We start from the raw sequence: 19,804 nt of genomic DNA, 5'->3' as shown, positions 1-19,804 counted from the left end.
CTTTTGCCAGCTGAGTGGACTGGAGCAAGGTGAAATGAAGTGCTTTGCTCAAGAACATAACGCATCGCCCAGTCCAGGAATCGAAACCACAACCATACCATCATGAGTTCAACACCTTAACCACTAAGCCATGCTAATTCAAAGGGCGAGACTTGTTTCATTTTATCTTATGCTGAACCTCCCTGAGATCTACATTAAGAGTACATGTGTCTGCAGAGTACTCAAACAGTTGCACATTAATTTCATGAGCAGCCTGTCTAGTTGATTGTATGAACTGGGACACTTCTTATTGTTACAACCAATAGAGAGCCAAGTCATATTTAGGGCAACATGTTTGCATAGTTCATTCATTTGCATTATGGGGCCCAATTAAGATTTAACTAGGGTGAAATGGAGCATAGATAAGTGTTGAGTATTGGTGCAGAGAGACTTTTGATTTGAACCTCCCATATTTTATAGTCTTTTACTCTTTTACTTGTCTCACTCATTTGACTGTGGCCATGCTGGAGCACCGCCTTTAGTCAAGCAAATCGACCCCAGGACTTATTCTTTGTAAGCCTAGTACTTATTCTATTGGTCTCTTTTGCTGAACTACTAATGATTGAAAAGTGAAAGAATAAAAGAATATGCGAAGTTGGGCTTCGCATATAGTACCCAGGGGAATTTTTTAAGACAGAGGGTACTTCCCGTGCTTTCAAAGGACAGTTCTGTACCATAGAACGACGTAGTAGAACTTACTCTACCCAGAATAGTGCTAGCCATTTGAGAGAAATCATTTGCTCTCTGTGGCTTTTTCTTTGCACAGGAATAACATTCTAAGCAGGGCTTGCATGTGGTTTCAAGTTCAGTCTCACTGCATGTAATGTTGGCCAAGTCAACCAGTGCCTTGGGAGTGAATTTGATTGTCAGAAACTGTATATATATATTATATATATATATAATATATATATATATATATTTATGTCACTGTGACCGACCAGGCTATCAGATGTTGTCACACATTGCTGGTCACAATGCGCTTTGCATTGTTTTAGCCTTCAAATGATGTCACCCCACTGGCTAAGCGAGCAGGCCAACAGAAGAAAGAGTGAAAGAAAGTTGTGGCGAAAGAGTACAGCAGGGATTGCCCAAGCCGGAGCCTCGTGGAGTTTTAGGTGTTTACGCTCAATAAACACTCACAGCGCCTGGTCTGGGAATCAAAACCACGATCCTACAACCGTGAGTCTGCTGCCCTAACCACTGGGCCATTGCACCTCCACACATATATATATATTTGTGTGTGTGTGTGTGTGCATATACAAAAAATTTACAGGATCCAAGCAAATCAGTTAAAATGTGAAGGGTAAGACTTTCTTTAGTCATGAATGACCATGGGATTGCACTTAGAAAGTTACCCTTTGAGCAAGTTTGTTTATGGACGATCAGCAGTGGTCCATGCATACCAGCCTCCTCTCTCCAAGCCATTGACGTTACCCAAGGGAAAGGCAAAGGCCGATACAGCTTGGCATCACTGATGTCACAACTCATCTCTACAGATGAGTGAACTACAGCAATGTGAAGTGTAGTGTCTTGCTCAAATACACAACACACAGCCCAGTCTAGGAAATGAACTCACTATCTCATGATTGTAGCCTGATGCTCTACCACTGAGCAATATGCTTTCAGCGGATCAGGTACTTAAAGGTCAGGTCAGTAATAGCATACAGAGAATATTTGAAGACAAATACATATTTGTATTTTTATTTGCATATGCATTTGTGTTTTCTTATATATGTATTCTTTTTATATGTTAAAGGCCATGGTAATATTTATATATGATCAAATGTATGAAAGCGTGGTGTTATATAAAGTTGTTGACTCGAACTTAATGTTTGTTCTCTAACCAATGTTTTTTTTTTTTATCTCAGTCTCAATCGAGCACTTCTTTTTTTTGCAGTCTTATAAACCTTTTTGTCTCCATAAAAAGAGGCAAAAATTATTTCTTGTCATATATATATATATAATACAAATAAGAAAATGGAGAAACCAATTCATTTCGATCATCGACTTACGGATATTACAATTTCACATTTAGTATTTGGGTACATAACCAGCAGTATATTGGATAACTGATATCCCATATATATAATAATAATAAAAATGTTTGTGTATGTATGTATATATATATATATATAACGGGAAGCTTTATGAAAATAAACAAAAGACGAAGGCAGGTGGAAAACAACGAACAATTGTATTATATATATATATATAATAATAATAATAATAATATAAAATATATATATATGTTTGTGTGTATATATATATATATATATATATATATATATATATACCTTAATTTGTTTCCTATATATTGGTTTACAATTTTGGCAACAGGCGCAGTAGTGGATGTATGGTAAGTAGCTTGCTTACCAACCACATGGTTCCGGGTTCAGTCCCACTGTGTGGCACCTTGAGCAAGTGTCGTCTACTATAGCCTCGAGCCGACCAAAGCCTTGTGAGTGGATTTAGTAGACGGAAACTGAAAGAAGCCCGTCGTATATATGTATATGTATATATGTGTGTGTGTGTGTCTTTGTGTGTCTCTGTCTCCCCCAACATTGCTTGACAACCAATGTTGGTGTGTTTATGTCCCCGTAACTTAGTGGTTCAGCAGAAGAAACTGATAGAATAAGCACTAAGCTTACAAAGAATAAGTTCTGGGGTCGATTTGCTCGACTGAAGGCGGTGCTCCAGCATGGCTGCAGTCAAATGATTGAAACAAGTAAAAGTGTAAATTTTGGGGAAGTGAGTAGATCAATTACATCGACTGCAGTGATCAAATGGTACTTATTTTATTGACCCCAAAAAGATGAAAAGCAAGGTCAACCTTGTCATAATTTGAACTCAGAACGTAAAGACGGACAACCTACTGCTTGGCATGGTAACGATTTTAACAGCTCACCAACTTACTGAGCTAAATATTTGTTTCATATATCTGTAAAAGGCCAGGAATTTTGGGAGATGGGTATGCTGATTACATCAACCTCAACTGGTACTTAATTTATTGACCCTGAAAGGATGAAAGGCAAAAATGACCTCGGTGGAATTCAAACTTTGAACATAAAGATGGATGAAATACTGCTAAGCATTTTGCCTGTCGTGGTCACAATTCTGATAGCTCACCACCCTGACTGAGCTAAATATTATAATTTGAAACCTCTGACTATTGCTTTGTTTCTGGTTTCAAATTTTGGCACAAGGCCAACAATTTTGGGGAAGGGGCTAATTCAGTTACATTGACCCGCAGTTCTGAACTGCTCCTTTTTTAATTGACCCCAAAAGGATGAAAAGCAAAGTCGACCTCAGCAAAATTCAAACTCAGAACATAAAGACAGACGAATGGTACTAAGCAGTAACACAGTAATAATTCTGCCAGCTCACCACCTTATCGTTTCCTAAATATCTTGGGTCAAACATATCATCATCTGGAAAAGATTTTCTAACTAGAAAGGGTATGACCTGGTCAGCCTGTAATGACATGCATAAGATCTGGTCATCAAATCTAAGTAGAGACTTCAAACTTGAAATCTTCAAAGCCACAGTCGAACCAATTCTACTATATGGCTCAGAAACCTGGACGTTATCAAAGAAGCTTAAGAGGCGGTTGGATGGAACTTCATCATCTGAAAAAGATTTTCTAACTAGAAAGGTTATGGCCTGGTCAGCCTGTAATGATATGCATAAGATCTGGTCATCAAATCTTAGTAGAGACTTTAAACTTGAAATCTTCAAAGCCACAGTCGAACCAATTCTACTATATGGCTCAGAAACCTGGACGCTATCAAAGAAGCTTAAGCGGTGGTTGGATGGAACCTACACTCACCTCCTTATGAGAGCTCAAAATCTCTCGTGGAAGCGTCATCCAACCAAAATGCAAATATATGGGAAACTACCACCTGTATCATCTCTTGTGAAAGGTAGGAGAGTCCAGTTTGCTGGACATTGTTGTAGAGCTGAAAACGAGACAATTTCTACTCTTCTCCTCTGGAAGCCATCTACTCGCAATACCAGAGGGTGCACACTCTCCTACCCTGATGTATCCCAGGGATAAGGCATCCAGCAACAGGACCTCCGTAATGCTATGATGGACCGTGAAGTCTGGCGTAGCATGGTAAATTCCATTGTCTCGACCACGGTCGAACAATGATGATGATGATGATGATATATTTACCTCATGGAATATTCTATCATGAGTTGAATTTCTTTATTGAAATATTCACCTAACAGCAGTGTTATTTGGAAAAGAACCATCAGTGATTTAGTTGGCAGCAGGCTGGCATATACATAGATGACTCAAACAGACAATACATCTTATATTTCCACAGTAAGAGTGATTCTCTGTATATTATTTGACTAAGCAAATTGATAATGGAAAATAAATACATTGAAGCTGATCGCAATTACTCACTGACTGACTCACTCACTTAATATGTACTTCAGTAGCAATTCTGATTATCAGGAAAGATGACTTTTGAACGGATTGTTTATTCTGTAATGAAGATATCATGAGTTCAGGCGTGGCTGTGTGGTAAGAAGCTTGCTTCCCAACCACATGGTTCCAGGTTCAGTTGTACTGCATGGCACCTTGGGCAAGTGTCTTCTACTATAGCCTCAGGCCTTGTGAGTGGATTTGGTAGACAAAAACTGAAAGAAGCCAGTCATATACATGTGGTGTGTGTGTGTGTGTGTGTGTGTGTGTTGTGTATACACATATATATATACATATATAATACATATATATATATATACATATATTATAATATACATATATATATATAATTATATATATATATATATATTATATATATATATAATATATATAATATATACATATATATATACATATATATATATATATATATATATATATATATACATACATATATAATACATATATATACATATACATTATATAGATATATATATATATAATATATTATATAGATATACATATATATATATACATACATATATATATATTATTATATATATATATATATATACACATACATACAACTTACATATATATATATGTATATATATATGTAACCATCCGAACGTGGCCGTAGCCAGTACCGCACCGACTGGCCTCCGTGCTGTGGGCACGGAACAAACACCATCCGATCGTGGCCGTTCGCCAGCCTCATCTGGCACCTGTGTCGGTGCACATAAAAACAAACATCCGAAGACCCAGCAAGACTAGTCAGGCCATAACCTGTGGCCCCTACCTGGGACGTATCAGTCACCCGTGCATACCTTCCTTCTTGTGACACTTGTGAAGACCTGTTGAGGCAAGGGAAAATCAAAACAAATCAAAATAGATGAACATCAATGGAATTTGTATCTTTGTGGTACCAGTGCCGGTGGCACGTGGCACACAAGAGAACCATCCGAACGTGGCCGTAGCCAGTACCGCACCGACTGGCCTCCGTGCTGTGGGCACGTAACAAACACCATCCGATCGTGGCCGTTCGCCAGCCTCATCTGGCACCTGTGTCGGTGGCACATAAAAACACCATCCGAAGACCCAGCAAGACTAGTCAGGCCATAACCTGTGGCCCCTACCTGGGACGTAGTCAGTCCACCTGTGCATACCTTCCTTCTTGTGACACTTTTGAAGACCTGTTGAGGCAAGTGAAAATCAAAACAAATCAAAATAGATGAACATCAATGGAATTTGTATCTTTGTGGTACCAGTGCCGGTGGCACGTGGCCACAAGAGAACCATCCGAACGTGGCCGTAGCCAGTAACCCACCGCACCGGCCTCCGTGCTGTGGGCACGTAACAAACACCATCCGATCGTGGCCGTTTGCCAGCCTCATCTGGCACCTGTGTCGGTGGCACATAAAATACCATCCGAGTGTGGCCGTCTGCCAGCCTCGTCTGGCACCTGTGTCGGTGGCACATAAAAACACCATCCGAGCGTGGCCGTTTGCCAGCCTCGTCGGCACCTGTGTCGGTGGCACATAAAATCACCCACTACACTCTCGGAGTGGTTGGCGTTAGGAAGGGCATCCAGCTGTAGAAACACTGCCAGATCTGACTGGACTGGTGCAGCTTTCGGGCTCCCCAGACCCCAGTTGAACCGTCCAACCCATGCTAGCATGGAAAGCGGACGTTAAATGATGATGATGATGATGATGATGATATATATTATATAACGGTAAGCTTTATGAAATAGATACGGCAGGTTTACGGAATAAACAAAAGACGAAGGCATGTGGAATACAAACAACAATGTATTAGTATGGCGCTTAGGAAATATAAATGAAACAAGATATATATGTATGTATGTATGTATGTACATGTGTGTCTGTATGTGTTTGTCCCCCACCACTGTTTGTCAACAGGTGCTGGTGTACTTTTTACATGCCACTAGCACAAGAGCCAGTCTGGGGTTACTGGCATCGGCCACGTTCAGTTGATGCTTTTTACATGCCGCTGGCATGGGAGTCAGTCAGGGTTCACTGGCCCCTATGATATTGGTTTTACTTGACTCAACAGGTGTTCTTAAGCATATCATATCGCCCGAAGCATCAGGAGTATTCTTAACAGTGCCAGACATGCGTGGCTGTGGTCTCACTTTAGTTTCCAGGTCCCTGTCTCTTGTCATTGCCTAGGTGAGCCCCAATGTTCAAAGGTCAAGGTTCACCACCTCATCCCATGTCTTCCTGGGTCTACCTCTTCCACAGGTTCCTTCTACAGTTAGGGTGTGGCAGTTCCTCAGACAGCTGTAACACATGTAACACATGGCCATACCAGCACAGTTTTCTCTCTTGCACACCATATTTGATGCTTCCTATGTCCAACTTTTCTATTAGGGCACCTACACTATGTCGTGAATGCACACTGGCACACACACACACGCATATCATTCCCTCTGCATGGCACCTTGGGCAAGTGTCTTCTACGCCTTGTGAGTGGATTTGGTAGACAGAAACTGAAAGAAGTCCTTCGTATATATGTATGTGTGTGTATATGTTTGTGTGTCTGTATTTGTCTCCCCAGCATCACTTGACAACCAATGCTGGTGGGTTTATGTCCCCGTAACTTAGCGGTTCAGCCAAAGAGGCCAATAGAATAAGTACTAGGCTTCCAAAGAATAAGTCCTGGAGTCGATTTGCTCGACTAAAAGGCGGTGCTCCAGCATAGCCATAGTCAAAATGACTGAAACAAGTAAAAGAGTAAAAGAGTAACCCTAGAAGTAATACACACATACACATATATATATATATTCATACAACGGGCTTCTTTCAGTTTCCGTCTACCAAATCGACTCACAAGGCTTTGGTCTCCATTGAAGTCTAATGTTGGTTCCGTACCAATTAGATAATACAGTTATATATATAAGAGATGAAGAATGATGTACATTATTTACATTATTTACATTTGACAGATATTTGTCCTCATCTTGTTTGTTGTTAAAACAACATTTCAACTGATATACCCTCCAGCCTTCATCAGGTGTCTTGGGGGAAATTCCGAACCTGGGTTCTCATTTCTAAGGTATTTTTCGATGTTATTATTATTATTCAGGTCAATGCCTGGAATCGAACTCAGAATAGCTTTGAGTGTCTACACCTACACAGGAATGTTAGATGATTCTAAAATATATTTCATGTTTGACCCAACTGACAGAAATACATATTTTGGAAATAATACCACCAGCATTCAATACAAATGACAATTACCAAAAACACTACTTAGATTAGTAAATGTGGAGATTAAATTAATAAATAATCAATGAGGATTATACATCATTATTATTGGGATAGAAATGTAAGCTGAAAGAACAAGAATTAAAACTTATGTTTCTGAAATATTGTATTCATTATAATGAACCATTGTTAAATGTGTTAGTATCAGATAATGATTGTGTTTAACCCTTTAGCATTCAAATTACTCGGTGAAATTTAATGCTTATTTAATCACATTGTTTTGAATTAATCATGCATCGTCTTGGAAGAAGTCAGTGTTTATTTTTAGGACATTGTAGGGTAGGTGTGAGAGGCCAGATCTAGTAAGTTTGAACGTATAACAGGTGGAATATTTGAATCAGATCTGGCCTGTTTAAATGGTAAAAGGTTAAACTCTTTTGTTTGGTTTTTTCAAGATTCATGATATGAACTCATGTGTTGAAACATATTTTCTTGTATCTTGGGAAGGTCATTGTGTCAATAATGAACAAACACACACACACTGGTTTTGTTTCACTTCATTTTTTGTTATAGTCGATTAGTTAACCGTTTAACCACTTGGCTAATTGGTTGTTTGGTTAATTGCTCAGTCATTCAATCAATCAATCAATCAGCCAATTAATCTGTCAGTCAGCTAGATCCATCAAACTTCCTTTCTTCACCATTCACAACCACATCAAGACATTCCCTCTCTACTCCAGGCCTGCTTCAGGTTTGTCTGCCTGATCTCTTTCCTAGTTTACAGGATCTATATTTATATTTTCATATGGGTGTGAGTGACAACGTATGTGAGAGGGGGAGGAAGAGTGACTGTGTGTGTGAGTTCACAATCATGTGCGTACATGTGCACCAGCTGTATGTGTGCATATGCACATTCATATTCTGCATTATGTCTTTACATTCTTTCATAATGATTGACTTTTCACAGATTTACTTTACTGTAGAGACACTTTTACAACATACACCAATAAAGTTCAAAGATTACTTTTGAATACACCTATTGTTATGAAGACACATGAACTTTTAGACAGCAATTATAATAAATTAGAAAAAACATTACGTTTTTCATATATCATAATACTAAAAAAAAAACAGTAAGAAAAACTATATATTATATACAAGAGATATTTTGGGGAAATTTCATAGCATATCATCAGTACTATGTGTTATACACATGTGTGCATCGTTTTACAGTATACACCAGTAAAGTTAAAAGGTTACTTTTGAATTTAGTTATTGCTTTCAAGACAAATGAACTTTTACATAGCAATTGTAATAAATCAGACTAAACACATTTTCCATGTATTATAATACCAAAAATAAAACAGAAAGACAAGGAAACTATGTGATACACAAGCTATATATAGCTGTTAGGCGCAGGAGTGGCTGTGTGGTAAGTAGCTTGCTAACCAACCACATGGTTCCGGGTTCAGTCCCACTGCGTGGCATCTTGGGCAAGTGTCTTCTGCTATAGCCCCGGGCCAACCAATGCCTTGTGAGTGGATTTGGTAGACGGAAACTGAAAGAAGCCTGTCATATATATGTATATATATATATATATATATGTGTGTGTGTGTGTGTTTGTATGTCTGTGTTTGTTCCCCCTAGCATTGCTTGACAACCGATGCTGGTGTGTTTACGTCCCCGTCACTTAGCGGTTCGGCAAAAGAGACTGATAGAATAAGTACTGGGCTTACAAAGAATAAGTCCCGGGGTCGATTTGCTCGACTAAAGGCAGTGCTCCAGCATGGCCGCAGTCAAATGACTGAAACAAGTAACAGAATAAAAAGAATAAAGAAGCGAATAAGCTATGTTTTTTCTGAGTTTTTTCTGAGTTTTCAAAGCTCACAGTTACACATATCTCTTTCTCTTTTACTTGTTTCAGTCATTTGACTGCGGCCATGCTGGAGCACTGACTTTAATCAAGCAACTTGACCCTGGGACTTATTCTTTGTAAGCCCAGTACTTATTCTATAGGTCTCTTTTGCTGAACTGCTAAGTGACGGGGGACATAAACACACCAGCATCGGTTGTCAAGAAATGCTAGGGGGACAAACACAGAAACACAAACACACACACATACACATACATATATATATATATATATATATATATATATATATACATATATACGACGGGCTTCTTTCAGTTTCCGTCTACCAAATCTACTCACAAGGCTTTGGTCAGCCCAAGGCTCAATTAGAAGACATTTGCCCAAGGTGCCACACAGTGGGACTGAACCCGGAACCATGTGGTTGGTAAGCAAGCTACTTACCACACAGCCACTCCTACATTTTTTAAAAAATGTATATGCATTCATTTTGAAATATTATTTATTTTAAAAAATATAATTTTATTTAAAATTTCTTAAATATATTTTAGAATATTTAGAATATTTAACAGGAGTGGCTGTGTGGTAAGTAGCTTGCTAACCAACCACATGGTTCCGGGTTCAGTCCCACTGCGTGGCATCTTGGGCAAGTGTCTTCTGCTATAGCCCCAGGCCGACCAATGCCTTGTGAGTGGATTTGGTAGACGGAAACTGAAAGAAGCCTGTCATATATATGTATATATATGTATGTGTGTGTGTTTGTGTGTCTGTGTTTGTCCCCCTAGCATAGCTTGACAACCGATGCTGGTGTGTTTACGTCCCCGTCACTTAGTGGTTCGGCAAAAAGAGACCGATAGAATAAGTACTGGGCTTACAAAGAATAAGTCCCGGGGTCGATTTGCTCGACTAAAGGCGGTGCACCAGCATGGCCGCAGTCAAATGACTGAAACAAGTAAAAGAGTAAAGAGTAGAGAGTATATATTTTTCCCTCTTTTCTTTCTTCTCTTGCTGGTTCCAGACATTAGACTCTGACCTTTTATCATTTTCTAAAAAATATTGTTTTTTAAGAACTTCACTTATATTTTGAATGTTATTTGTTTTAAAACATTTGATTATTATTTTAAAATATTTTTGTTCCTATTATTTATTATTTTTTAAAATATTTATTCATTTATTTTTTTTTTTTCAAATAGGCGCAGGAGTTGCTGTGTAGTAGTGGTGTTGCTGGTAGTAGTAGCGGTAGTGACTCTGATAGTAGCAGTGGTGGTGTTAGTGGTGGTAGTGGTGGTGGTAATATTAGTGGTGGCTGTGGTAGTATTGGTGGTGGTGGTGGCTGTGGTTGTAGTAGTAATGGTGTCAGTGGTGGTGGCAATGGTGGTAGTGGCAGTGGTAGTGTAGCTGTAATTGTAGTAGTAGTGGTAATTGTAGTTGTAGTGGTAATTGTAGTTGTAGTGGCAGTGGTAGCTGTAATTGTAGTAGTAGTAGTAGTGGCGATGGTGGTAGTGGGAGGGGTTACTGTGATTGTAGTAGTAGTGATGTTAGTAATGGTGGTGGTGGTGGAGTTGTTGTTGTTGGTGGTAGCTGTGGTTGTAGCAGTAGTGGTGTCAGTGGTAATGGTGTTAGTAGTGGTGGCGACAGTAGTGGTGATGGTGTTAGTAGTGGTGGCTGTGATTGTAGTAATAGTGGTAATGGTGGTGGTAGTGGTAGTGGTGGAGTTGGTGGTGGTGGTGAGGCTGCTATTGCTGTTGTTGTTGTTTGCTGTTTTATTCTAATTCTCCATCAGTCCTATACTCAGAGATCATTCTATATCCGTAGTCTGTGAAGGACTTCATTATCCCAGTGTGTCCATTCCCCTTTCCTGAAACGGTAAGGAATACAGTTTAGCTGCTATTTCTTGCAAATCGATTTACCACATAGAGGTATCATTGGAGTACAGTCTTCTGTCTTCTTTCACTTATTGGACTGCACCAATGCTAAGGAACCACCTTGAACGGTTTTGTTGTGATAATGAACCTCTGTACTTGTTTTTATGCCTAGTATGTATTCTCTCAATCTCTTTTGCTGAACCACTAAGTTACAGGGATGTAAACACACCAACACCGGTTGTCAAGTGGTGGTGGAGGACAAACACACACACACACCACACACACACTCATACACACTTACATAGAAGTGTCGAAGTGCATCCCTTGACCAAGTTTGCATTCATGAGGCTGATAACCTCATAAAACTTGGAGGGCAGCTCCTTGAGCGCAGCATTCCTTGTTTGATAACCTTAAGTACATGCCCAAAGAAGTTGCATAACTCTACTGCAACATATCATCGATGAAAGGAAGACATGCATAAAGAAAAATAAAATTACAAATCTGCACGTATACATACATGCAAAAATACTCTGTTGTTGACGTTGAAATTGCAATAAAGGAGCCTTGGATCAAGGTTAGAAACCAGCTCTTTCTCTATTGGCAAGAAAACTTGAAATAAAACTGAATGACATACATATACACATACATACACACATGCACACACACACACACACACACACACACCACACATATATATTATATATATATATATATATATATATATATATATATATATATCTTTTACTCTTTTACTTGTTTCAGTCATTTGACTGTGGCCATGCTGGAGCAAATTACCTCAGGACTTATTCTAACCGTTAAATTACGGGGATGTAAACACACCACCATCAGTTGTCAAGCGATGTTGGGGGGACAAACACAGACACATAAACATGTACACACACACACATACATATGTATATATATATATACATACATATATACGACAGGCTTCTTTCAGTTTCTGTCTACCAAATCCACTCACGAGACTTTGGTCGGCCCGAGGCTATAGTAGAAGACACTTGCCCAAGGTGCCACGCAGTGGGAATGAACCCGGAACCGTGTGGTTAGTAAGCAAGCTACTTACCACACAGCCACTCCTGCGCCTATATATATATATATATAAAAGTCATAAATGACAGAGAAATAGTTTGGTGAAATTTTATTTAACAATAAGAAAATTCTAATATCACGAAATTCTAAAAATATGAAAATCGTTTCGTAGCTTAAAAACAAGTAAATAATTTATGTCATTATGTCTAATAATATATAAATTACTTACATGTCTGTACCTGTGGATGTAGCTCAAATTCTGCATTATTTTGAAGGATTTTTTGCATTTTGCATTAATGCAGACTTGTAATTTATTTATTATTAAATATAATAATATAATCTGTTGACATGTTTTTAAGTTACAAAACAATTTGTCATGATATTAGAATTCTGTCATCGTTAAATAAAATTTTATCAAAGTATTTCTGTCATTTATGACTTTATACAGGGTGTACCAGAAAGATTTACCCATGTTTAAAACTCTTCCTAAAGGATATCGGTTCAGGTATTATTATCTACATTCACATAAAGATTTGCATGTGTCTTTTATTCATGCGTCTATTGTTTCATTGAAACATCTGTAGAAAGCAAAACATGACCAGATTGTCACCTTGAAAAAAAGCTTGAGTGAGCAACAAGGACATCACAAAATAGTTGAATATGTGCTGTAAAACAGTGTTCAGTATCTGGAAAGGATATATGGAGTCTGCTACTATCACTAGCAATTCAATTCCTGGCAGGAAATGATCAATTTGTACCAAACAAACTGTTGAAGCTGTGAAGAAGTGAATGAACCAAAATCCCCCACAGAAGTGCAAGAAAAACTGCAAAAACACTTGACATTTCAAAATCATCAATGCACAGGATTTTTAAAGAGGGTTTAAAGCTAACTTCATGCAAGAGGTTAATTTCAGCAGCTTCCAAGAAGAAGCAGCTCGACAGGGATAAAACCATGTTAGCTGAGATGAAGTGCACCAGTAACAAAGTGTTGATCTGGTTCGACAAGAAGATTTTCACTGTGGAGGCAGTTACCAACAGGTAGAACGACAGGCTTTGTGTATGTAATGCAGGAGACTTGCCTGAAAATAGCAGGGGTCATTTATGCCAGTTTTACTCATGGTGTGGACTGTAGTTTCATCTGATGGGTCCAAGTCTCCCTTAACCCTTTCGTTACTAACCTGGCTGAAACAGGCTCTGGCTCTATAGTACAAATGTTTTATTTTGATAAGTTTTGAATTAAAATCTTCCACCAAACCTTAGTCACAATTTATGTCCCTAACACTAGCTGAATGATAACTAAGTTGTTTTACTAAATTCTTTGTTATATTTAAAGTAACTGAAAGAAACGCAGAGCATCTCAAAATAAATACGGTAATGAAAGGGTTAATCTTCATTGATGCTGGTGTCAAAGTTAACAGTGAAATTTATGTGGAAATGATGGATAAGATAATGTTACCCTGGGTCAGAGAAACTTTTGGTGACTGGATGCCCTTCCTAATGCCAACCACTCCGTGAATGTAGTGGGTGCTTTTTACATACCACTGGCACAGGGGCCAGAGGAAGCTGGCAATGGCCACAATCAGTTAGTGCTTTTTATGTGCCACCAGCACAGAAACCAGTGAAGGCAGCGCTGGCATCAGTCACATTCGGATTGTGCTTTTTACGTGCCACTGACATGGGTACCACAACTACAATTTCCATTTGATTTTTATTTTGATGTTGATGTACTTGACTCAATAGGTCTCCTCAAGCACAGCTGGTTGCCCTACAGTCCAAGCTAAGCACAGCAGGCTGTCCTATGATCCAAGGTACAAAAGAATAAATAAGCAGGGTATTTGACAAAATAATTTGAATGCAAAAGGGCTAATTAAGTCTGTGTTTATTTTCAGAGAAACTCTCCTTGCACAGTTAACTCGCAGCATCAAGCAAATCAATGAAGACTTTAGTGCTCGCACTAATACTGTTGACAAACCAAATGTTCCCAGGGGTAAGAACCTACCAAACATTGTGAATGTTATAATATATGTACGACAGCTTGAGGCAAGGGTAAGTTGGGTCTTCTTTCTTTTACGCTTCCCATCATGGGTTTCTTGTTTCTTTTTTTAACTCTTTTACTTGTTTCAGTCATTTGACTGTGGCCATGCTGGGGTAACACCTTAAAGGGTTTTAGTCGAACAAATTGGCCTCCAAGATTTGTTTTTTTCTTTAGCCTAGTACTTATTCTATCAGTCGCTTTTGCCGAACTGCTAAGTTATGGGGACGTAACACACCAAACATTTGTCAAGCAGTAATGGGAGAGAAACAAAGACACACACTCATCTTCACACACACACACACATACACACATACATACATTGGGCATCTTTCAGTTTCCATCTACCAAATCCACTCACAAAGTTTTGGTCAACCCAAGACTACAGTAGAAGACGCTTACTCAAGGTGCGACACAGTGGGACTGAACCAAGAACCATATGGTTAGGAAGCAAGCTTCTTACCACACAGCCACACTGGCACCTTCTGTATGTGTTTTTTTATTTTTTGCATTTGTGTAAATAGGACATCAAAGCATCAGTTAGGGATTTGTTGAAGTTTTAGTCAATTAGACAGACTTTTGATGTCGTTGTCTAAGTTTTTTTTTTTATCCTTTAATTGTTCCAATCAATGGGCTGTGGCCATGCTGGAGCACTGCTTTGAATGGTTTTAGCTGAATAAATCTTCATTCCCTATTGAAGTTTCCTGTTGTGGTTTGCCAGCTAATCTGGTGTGCTGTTCCCTGTTTCTTGCAGAGGATGGGTCTGGAAAACCCAAACAACTGAAGAAAACTATCAAAGAGATTTCAGCATTGCTGCTGAAATCGGTTCAAAATGGCTGTGGTTGACAAGAAACTTCAGGTGGAACACTTCCACAGGTGAAGACTAATTCAGTCCTCAATGTGCCATTTTGTTCGTTTGTTCCTTCTTGAGCCATGCCTGGCTCATAAGGGCAGGTTTCCCGGTTTCCTTGGCGTATAGGCTCCCCACCTGAACGAGACGCCGGTCTGTCGCAGGTGTGCTGCAAGATGTAGGAGGAAAGAGTGAAAGTTGTGGCGAAAGAGTCAGCAGAAGCTCGCCATTACCTTCTGCTGGAGCTGCGTGGAACTTATGTGTTTCACTCATAAACACACACATCTCCCTGTCTGAGATTCGAACCTGCAATCCCTTGATCATGAGTCCGCTGCTCAAACCACTAGGCCATGTTCCTCCACAATGTGCCATTTGGGTGAAGTGTACAGGTTTAAGAGTAAAACGCTTGTGGTCCTGAAATACCGGCCAATGAATCAAAATGCTTTCTGAAATTGTAATGGATTCAGAAGAGGTGTTTGCAATACCTCTGAGTAGCTCCAGCTGTTTCTGTTTAGGGTAAAATATCTCTATGGAGGTATGCGGCTTAGTAGTTAGGGTATTTAGCTTACGATTGTAAGGTCATGAGTTCAGCTCCTGGTGACACACAGTGTCCTTGAGCAAGACACTTTATTTTACGTTGCTTCAGTCCACTCAGCTGGCAAAAATGAGTTGTACCTGTTTTTCAAAGGGACCAGCCTTGTTACATCTTATATCAGGCTGAATCTCTCTGAGAAACTTTATATAGTTATGGTGTGGCCTCACCTGGAATTTGCATCACTGGTCTAGAACCCCTATCTTGCCCAGGATATTAATCGTCTGGAAACCGTTCAGAGACATGCAACCAAGCGAATACCCTCCATCAGGCATTTGCCATATTCTGAACGCCTAACTTCCCTGGGCATGGACACATTGAAACTCCGACGTCTGGCAGCTGACATGGCACACACCCATAAAATTATTAACCATCTTACTAACAATAACTCTGAGCACCTTTTCAAACTCCACCTGTCTAACACCCGTGAACATGTTTACAAAGTCAGGAAACATTAAAGCTCCCATGACTTTCAGAAACATTTTTTCATGCTAAGAGTTGCTGAAGCATGGAACAAACTGCCGGCATCAGTTGTTAGTTGTTGGAGCACTGCATCCTTCAAAACTTCCTTGCTAAGTTGAACTGGGCAAGGTTTGAGCTCAGAATGGAAAAGCACGTAACTAAATACCATAAGACATTTTATTCAACAATCTACTAATTCTGTTATTTAGATACTATATAAATCTCATATAATGTCAACAATATCTTTAATGTGCTATGTCTCTGTCTCTCTCTCTATCTTATTTAGGTGGAAGATAGCATAAACATGACTAATGCTGTGTTAAATGACTTGAGCAATTATGAAGCCTTCAAGAGAAATGCTAATGAAACACTGAATGATTTGAAGTCCTGGCGCAAGGATCATTTTGAAGATTGGTCTAGCCAAATGTCAGATATGATCAACAGCCGTAGTCAACCCCTCAGGTATTGCTCTATTGATTGTGTTATTCATTAAGTTATATATGAGCTCTAACTAAAAAAGCCTGTAATATTTTGTAGGGTGCAGAAGGGGTCATTTAATGTGCTAAAAACGGAAGTAGGATATGAATATGTTGGTGCTCTTTTTTTGTGGGATTAAATGAAATTACAGTTTTAACAGGACCCTTCATCAAGGGAGAGAAAATAGTTTGAGATGTATCCGCTTCCACTACAGTTTCCAGCTCATCATTATCCACCTTGGTCTCAGGTCTACCACAGGACTGATTTTCAAAAGTAAAGACACCAGACCGGTGTACAGTGCGCTCATTCGTCACATCTTCACTAAACACCTCGTTGATGTTTGGAGCTGTCTGGGATGCATTGCTTCCAAGACAGAACTCATATTCATTAATAACATGAATTTTTGATCTATCTATGGGTTCACAAAAGTTGATTTGTAAGAGAAAACTCACACTATAATCAGACACCATTAATTGTCAGGTTAAAACATTAAAGTTAACGACTGTCAAACTTGGTGCATAAGAAAATCGGACATTTCATTCTTAATGACCTGATATAATGATTGTGATGATGATGATGATGATGATGATGATGGCAGTGGTAGTGGTGATGGATAATGAGAGCAATGGTTGGGGGGGGGTGAGAATGGGGATGCTTTGAGTTGTGGTGGTAGTGGTGACAATAATGGTGATAATGATGATGGTGATGGTGGTGGTGGTGATGGTGATGATGATGATGTATCTCTGTCTCTTATGTTTCAGCCTTTCTATAAACAGCTGTATCATGGAACTGAAAAGTGACAAACTGAAAGTGAACTACGACGAGAGGCTGGTCACTCTTCTGCGAGAAGTTCGAATGCTCTCAGCACTCGGGTTTACAATCCCAAGAAATATTCAAGAAACAGCAAAAACTGCTAAGAAATTCTACAGGCATGGAATCGTTTTGGAGCAAGTAAGTGTGTGTCATTAAATATAAAATTTCAACTCATTCCACTCCTCTCAGGTTTTTGCTTGTTAGTTTTTTTCTTTTTTTTTTTTTTTACTTTTAAACATTCCTTAGTTTAATTCCCTAAGTCTTTACTCTTTTACTCTTTTCAGTCATTTGACTGTGGCCATGCTGGAGCACTACCTTTTTTTAGTTGAGCAAATCGACCCCAGGACTTATTCTTTGTAAGCCCAGTACTTATTCTATCTGTCTCTTTTGCCGAACCACTAAGTTACAGGGACGTAAACACACCAGCATCAGTTGTCAAGCAATGTTGGGGGGACAAACACAGACACACAAACATATACACATAAAAATACATATATATACATATACATATATACGACGGGCTTCTTTCAGTTTCCATCTACCAAATCCACTCATAAGGCATTGGTCGGCCCGAGGCTATAGAAGAAGACATTTGCCCAAGGTGCCACGCAGTGGGACTGAACCCGGAACCATGTGGTTCATAAGCAAGCTACTTACCACGCAGCCACTTCTATGCCTAACCCTAATTTTAAATCTGTTTGGGAATATTTAAATATGATGTTGGAAGTCTTTTAAGTTATCATAGATTTCTTTAGATTTATGAATTTTCGCTTGTTCATAAAAGTTGTTTATTTCTACTTCAAATTTATTTAGATAATCCAACTTCTTTTCTGTTAAATTGCTTTGAATTTGCCTGTTAATTTTTCACTTTAATTCAGAGCTTGTTTACTTAAAAATTAAAAATAAATAAGAATAGTAAATGAAATATGTATTGCAGAATGAAAAATCTTATCAATTACATTACGTGTCCCCAACACACACTTTTATTTCCTTCAGTGACTCATTCTGGATCCTTGCCACCTGTTTTGTGTTCCTTCCTCTTACACCTTCCGTCCGTATGTGTCCTTGTAACGTGAGATAGCTCTGGACCTTGTCCCCACTACTCAACACACTTCATCCCTTTCACAATTCTGTCCATTCCTTTCTCACTGACCACTGACCCTAACTCTTCCCCCCCTTTCCATTGTTCCCTGTGTGCATGTGTGATTGTGTAGGCATACACACTCACACACGAGCACATAGACACATCACACACATACAATCAAGCATGCACGCATTCATACACACACATGAACACACACACACAGTGTGAACCGATAATTCCGCACATGACAATTCAACACGTGTTTATGCATATATAAAATTTAATTTAATTCATTTTGTTTTCAAAATTTCTAAACTTTTCAACTTCATGAATAAGTTGTAATGTTTTAGACTGTTAACACTAATAACTATTGAATAAGTGGTAGCGTTTTCAATTGTTAATTGTCTCAAAACTGTTTTCTCCATTTATACAACTATACCATTTCATTACTGTTATTTTCCAAACTTAGGATGGTATTTTTCCCTTTTTAGGATTCCTTTTGGTTACAAACATTTGCTAATTTAAAAATAAAAAAAGGAGCCCTATAGAGCAGATTTGATCAGAGAAGGGGCACAAGCGCATTTTATTAAATGGATTTTTCTATCGTTTAGATAGAAAACTTCAAAATGGAAAAGTGTCTCGGCATTGTACTGAAGACAAAATGCAAAGGCTGTATCCATGTTACTGGAAGTTTATGGGAAGATGTTATGTTCCTTCTTGAGCGATGCTTGGCTCATAGGGCCGGTTTCCCGGTTTCCTTGGCGTATAGGTTCCTCACCTGGACTGGACACCGGTCCATCGCAGGTGAGCTGCAAGATGCAGGCGGAAAGAGTGAGAGAAAATTGTGGCGAAAGAGTCAGCAGAAGTTCTGCCGGAGCCTTGTGGAGCTTAGGCGTTTCGCTCATAAACACACATGTCGCCCAGTCTGAGATTCGAACCTGCAATCCCTCAACTGCGAGTCCGCTGCTCTAACCACTAGGCCATGCGCCTCTACTGGGAAGATGTTAT

The 19,804-nt window shown here is 39.0% G+C and overlaps 1 protein-coding gene across 2 annotated transcripts in view; it reads left to right on the top strand.

The window, feature by feature from the left end:
- The window catches only part of LOC115221696 (cytoplasmic dynein 2 heavy chain 1-like), a 398,382-nt gene that overhangs the window by 73,899 nt on the left and 304,679 nt on the right, over positions 1–19,804 (top strand). Inside the window, exons 8-10 of one of the 2 annotated variants that reach the window (XM_036510740.1) lie at positions 14,376–14,532; positions 16,709–16,884; positions 17,661–17,845. In XM_036510740.1, coding sequence (XP_036366633.1) covers positions 14,376–14,532; positions 16,709–16,884; positions 17,661–17,845 — 518 coding nt within the window. Of the gene's footprint in view, positions 1–14,375; positions 14,533–16,708; positions 16,885–17,660; positions 17,851–19,804 lie in introns of both variants that reach the window. The other variant, XM_029791902.2, reaches the window with a different exon arrangement.

Source organism: Octopus sinensis, linkage group LG18, assembly GCF_006345805.1.
Source record: "Octopus sinensis linkage group LG18, ASM634580v1, whole genome shotgun sequence".
NCBI lineage: Eukaryota > Metazoa > Mollusca > Cephalopoda > Octopoda > Octopodidae > Octopus > Octopus sinensis.
This window is presented reverse-complemented; position numbering and strand designations above follow the sequence as displayed.